This window comes from Rhagoletis pomonella, unplaced genomic scaffold (assembly GCF_013731165.1).
Source record: "Rhagoletis pomonella isolate Grant_MI unplaced genomic scaffold, Rhpom_1.0 Rhpom_scaffold_00006, whole genome shotgun sequence".
In the NCBI taxonomy this organism is placed as follows: domain Eukaryota; kingdom Metazoa; phylum Arthropoda; class Insecta; order Diptera; family Tephritidae; genus Rhagoletis; species Rhagoletis pomonella.
This window is the reverse complement of record NW_023458560.1, coordinates 55601790-55606897: the sequence shown is the minus strand read 5'-3', so window position 1 is coordinate 55606897 and position 5108 is coordinate 55601790. Positions and strand designations below refer to the sequence as shown.

Sequence of the window (5108 nt, the reverse complement as noted above, 5' to 3'; positions counted from 1 at the left end):
TATTTTCGAAAGTATTTAGAAAATAGGCAACGTATTGACTTTCTCTTGTAGATTTAATATATGTATTATCTTATGACTCCAGTTTTTACATCGAACACTTCTTCCAAACATCTTTTTTTTGACACCCATTATGACATTTCTTATTTCATTAAACGAGCAATTCTTGCATATACATATATCCATATGGTTCTCGGAAACGGCTCTAACGATTTTGATGAAAATTTGTACAAAGATGATATTTTGGGTTTTAAGGTTATCTGAATAGGCACTATCTCCGAGAAGACATAAGGTTGCCACCTATTCGAAATTAGTTACCAATTAATTAAAACATTTTAAAGATCCCTAATTCAAAAATATTTTTAATAGGGTTGCCTATTTTGAATCGTACATTTATTTAATTTTTTCGTTTGAAAAAAAGGTAAAATCTTACTATTCGTGGCTGCCAAGAGAAGGTTCTTAAACAAGGCTTTCCCTAAATACAAAATTGTATCCCTTAGGATAATAGTGTAAGGTTGCCACTTATTTTCGATTCTACACAATTTATCTAAAACATGTCACAGTTTATCTCAGTTATGGATGGTATGAAAGCTATTGTTGAGAACTTTGGTCAGAAAGTATTTTCCATCGGGGTTGCCACGCTTCTATATAATACACATTTTAGTTTTGTTAATTTCATTCAGCTTCTTTTTTATGTATACACAGTACATATACGCTCAAGATATGTACCATTCATTCCAGCGTATTTCGTAATAGGGTTGCCACCTATATTTTGGAGTAAGGTGGCAACTCTCTAAATTTTTTTCTAAGCGGGTATTATAGAGAACAGATCAGGAAAAACATTTTTTAAATCGCTCCAGCCATTTTCGATATTTAGCGAGACTAACGGACAGCAATTCATTTTGATATACATATGTATAAGATTTTATGTTTCTTTTGTTTTAAAATACATACGTACAAATTACATAGATTTTATTTCACTTTTTACAAAACCTCTAACTTATAAAGATCGTAGTCCTTACTCGATGCCATAACAGGAGAAGCTATTTTCGACACAAAACCATTTTTTTTTGTGTTAAAATCAAAATGCACACATCGGAGTTAAAGTACACTTCTCCAAAAGTAATTCGTATTATTTATGTAATTTTTTGGGTGCAAGCAAGAGAACCACTTTTAAATTAAACATTGTTTAAGAAATGCCTTTTTTGTCAAAAATTTTGACCTCCTGGCCCACTGTGCACACCAGTACGGCAGCAGCACTGGAAGGAGTGACGTCAGCTAAGACCAGAATAGGCAAGCGGAGCTGAGTGCGTAAAATTGGAGGGTTAGGATATCAGTGAAGTTGAGTCATTAGCGAACAGGACGCGCCAATGACCCACTGGGCTCTTGAGTTTGAGTGAGTGGATTCTGAGTTATATACAGACTTCTAGCATTAAGCAATCTCTCACTCACGATCGCCTGTTCTAATCTGAAAAGGCGTCTGTGGCTAGAAACAGTTGATTGATTGCTGAACACCAGAGGGTAGGTTAATGGCAAATAAAGGTTTACAACTCAAAAATAGCCGATTGAGACCAGTTGGAGGATGCTTGGTACTACACTCAAGCAGCAATACAGCAACACACAGGTACTAGAGACTTGTGTTGCTGCCAGCTCGCTCGTCTACAGCTCGACTGGTCGATTGGCTCGGTGGTGGTTGGCTGTCTGCGCATGCATTAAGGGATTTCGACGACGTAATTTCCCAATGAATGGGCACGTGTATGATGATGCGTATGCGACTGCATGTGTGCGTGTGCGTGTGAGTGCCTGCTACAACAGCTACATATACATATGTATCTAGCTATAGAGTAGGTAGAGCTAGCTGCTGTGACAGTTTTTTCCACATGGTATATGGAAAGCACGCAATCAGGGGGAAAAACTATTATTGTTTTGAATTGTTAACGCAATAGCAGCAGCACAAGCAACAACAATTTAATATATGGGGAATACGCTCGAGTGAATATAGAGTAGAGTAGAGTAGAGTAGGTAGCGCATAAGTGTTGTTGTTGTACGGAGTTTGTGTTTTTTTTTTTGGACAGCAGAACCACCACCACCACCACCGTCTGCCAGCCAGCCAGCAAGCCAACCAACCATCAATGCGCGCTGGCCGTGGCCGTGGCAATCAATTGAGTAGAATCTGCCTTAAATGCTCATTGCGTCGCCAGACAGGCAAACTATAAAAGACCAGGGCCTGTCAACGAACCTGTCATAGCAGCAGCAGTGCTCGCAGAGTGAGGAACAACATCGAAAATTTTGAAGAATAAAAACAAAATAAAAAAATCTAAATCGAATTAATTTCATGTGCTGAAGACGAACTTCGTCGCTGCGCTGTTTTGATTTTTTTCATTGTGAGAGAATAGTAAAAGACAATAATAAAAAAGTGCGCAATACTATTTGTGAAATAGACACAGCTCGACAAAAAAGAGTAAAAAACGTAAAAAAAACAGTTAAAAAGTTTATTAAAATATCAAGTGCAAAATCTATACTTTATATATCAAAAGAACACACATCCCCGAAAATGGCCACCACACACGCCGCCCAGGATACAACCACAAAATACAAAAGTTGTCCGCTCAAGAAGCGACCCATCAAGTACGAGCAAGCAGGCGAAAAGGAAACAGTACTCCCCGCGATTGCGATTGCACCGCTACAATATTACGCCGCAGCGGCTGCCTTCCAAGTGGCCAGCGTCACCACCATCAAGCAGGAGCCGCAACTAGAGCACCTCCAAGACGAACAGCCGCAAGATCTTTCGCTGAAACGTAAAGCCAGCGTGAACTTTGCAGACTACAGCGTGCCCGCTAAGCGTGAATATGTGCTCAATCTCTCCAAGTGCAGCTATCCGGAGGCGCCATTGTCTATACCAACCCGGCACTACCGTCCCGATTCGCCGGCCAACTCTGTGAACTCACTTCATAACGCGGAGTTTGCTTTGACATCATCGTCGGCTATGCTTTCGCCGGCTGGGGATTACGACGAGTCAGACTATCACCCACACCAGCCAGCCAACATACATTTGCGTGGTCTGACCGCTGCCACCAGCGGCTACACCACAGCCTCCACCAATTACAAATCAGCCTTCATGCTAGCCGCTGGCGCAACACCGATGACAGCGCTTTGGAGCGCCTACCAACCAGCGTTGAGCGGTGGCAATCTCAGCTCGATCTTTCCTTCGCCAGCCTCTTCGATCGCCACCTCACCGCGTTCGGCGTACAGCTATCAACATATGACACCACCATCCAGTCCGGGTTCGGAAGCTGGCTCAGAGCCTGAGGATCTTAGTGTACGCAATGATATACCACTGCCAGCTTTGTATCATCACACCGAACTGGCATTGTCTGCATCGTCCTCGAGCAGCGGCGGCAGCAAATCGCTAAAGTGCCATGATAGCGCTGCCTCGGCTCACCACAGCGCAAGCTCCAATGCGGCACAAAAGCATGCGAATTATCGCTACAAATGCGATAAGTGTAGCAAAATGTACTCCACCTCGATTGGTCTATCCAAGCATCAGCAATTCCATTGCCCTGCCGCCGTTTGCAATCAGGATAAGAAGCAACATTCATGCCATGAGTGTGGCAAGTTGTACACCACTGTCGGCGCTCTGAAGATGCACATACGCACCCATACATTGCCCTGCAAATGTCCCATTTGCGGTAAGGCTTTTTCGCGCCCTTGGCTATTGCAGGGCCATATACGCACACACACCGGCGAGAAACCCTTCCATTGCAGCGACTGTCCGCGCTCGTTTGCCGATCGCTCGAATTTGCGCGCCCACCAGCAGACGCATGTCGAGGTGAAGCGGTACGCCTGCAAGGTATGCAACAAATCCTTCTCGCGCATGTCGCTGCTCAACAAGCACGCTAGCTCCAATTGCACCATTACAATTGTGTAGATTAGCGTGCGGCGTGTTGAGGTTTGAAGTGAATTGAACGTTCGTGAATTGAGCGACAATAATTGCCTTGGAAAAACGTTACGCGTACCTACGAAAAAGTGCCAGCAGCAGTGCGGAGTGGGTAAAAGAAATACTCAGTATTTTATTTGAATTGCATTCAATTTTATTTATTTGTATGTAAATTTATTTTAATTTTTAAGTGTAAATAGTGTAACTTATTGAATTTCTATTTATGTAATCGCATTTGTGGCAGCATTGAGTTTATGTTTTATAAGTTCTAGTCGAATTCGTTTTATTTGGAATTTCGAAAAATTCTTTTAAGTTGTGTTTGTTATTTAAAACTTTTGTTTGTAGTTTTGAATTATTTTTTTTATATTTTTTTTTTTGTTTAAAGAATTTTATTTTCATTTCAAGTGTATATTTGAGTTAATTTAACTTACCAGAAGCAGCACTCGACCAAATTTGCTCATAAGAATACAAATTTAGACTTAAACTTTTTATATAAAAATTTTAGTGTAAGCAATTTTAATAAAGAAAAACTATACAAATTGTTGTAATAGTTTATAAGTTGGCTATTTATAAGCTTATTTTTATAAAATGGAGGACACTAAATTTAAATACATAGAAGCAAGCAAACAAATTTAATGAAAGTCTTTTGTATTAAAAAAAAAAAAATCGGCAGCAGTTTAGAGGTGGCGCACAGAGTGTCAAAATAAAATATCTCTAGATCGAGAAGAGATTGCGAAATAAATGCAATGGTATTTTAAAGCGGCGACCGCTGTGGTGTAGTGCTTAACAGTGCGCGCTACCACTCGCCAGGGCCTGGGTTCAAGCTCTAGTCAAAGAAAAATCGCAAAAAAATATAGAAAAAAAATTTTTTTCTTAACAGCGGTGGCCATCTGAAATTGGGCTTAAATGGTAAAAATTTTAATAAAAATTCGGCATAATGAATTAAAAAAATTTAAAAGTCTTTTTCCTTGACGCAAGAACAGCAAAAGTGTTTAAAACGTTCAAAAATTGCATTGCGTTCTGGTTTAGGACAAAAAAAAAGAAAGAATTAAAAACCCTCTATATTTCAAGGCTATTTTAAAGGTAAAAGAAATTCTTTCATTAAAGCAGACCATTTTTCTTGAATTTTCCCTCTCAAAAATACTATTACATCTGATTTATTTTGGAACGAATT

General features: G+C 40.0%; 1 protein-coding gene across 1 annotated transcript; it reads left to right on the top strand.

Annotated features, from left to right (window-relative positions):
- Nucleotides 1–2248: 2248 nt before the first annotated feature.
- LOC118741717 (protein snail-like) lies at nt 2249–4537 on the top strand. Its single transcript, XM_036473686.1, has one exon. It carries the CDS (start codon nt 2552–2554, stop codon nt 3923–3925), a length of 1374 nt encoding a protein of 457 aa, XP_036329579.1. The 5' UTR covers nt 2249–2551; the 3' UTR covers nt 3926–4537.
- The last annotated feature ends 571 nt before the right edge of the window (nt 4538–5108 follow it).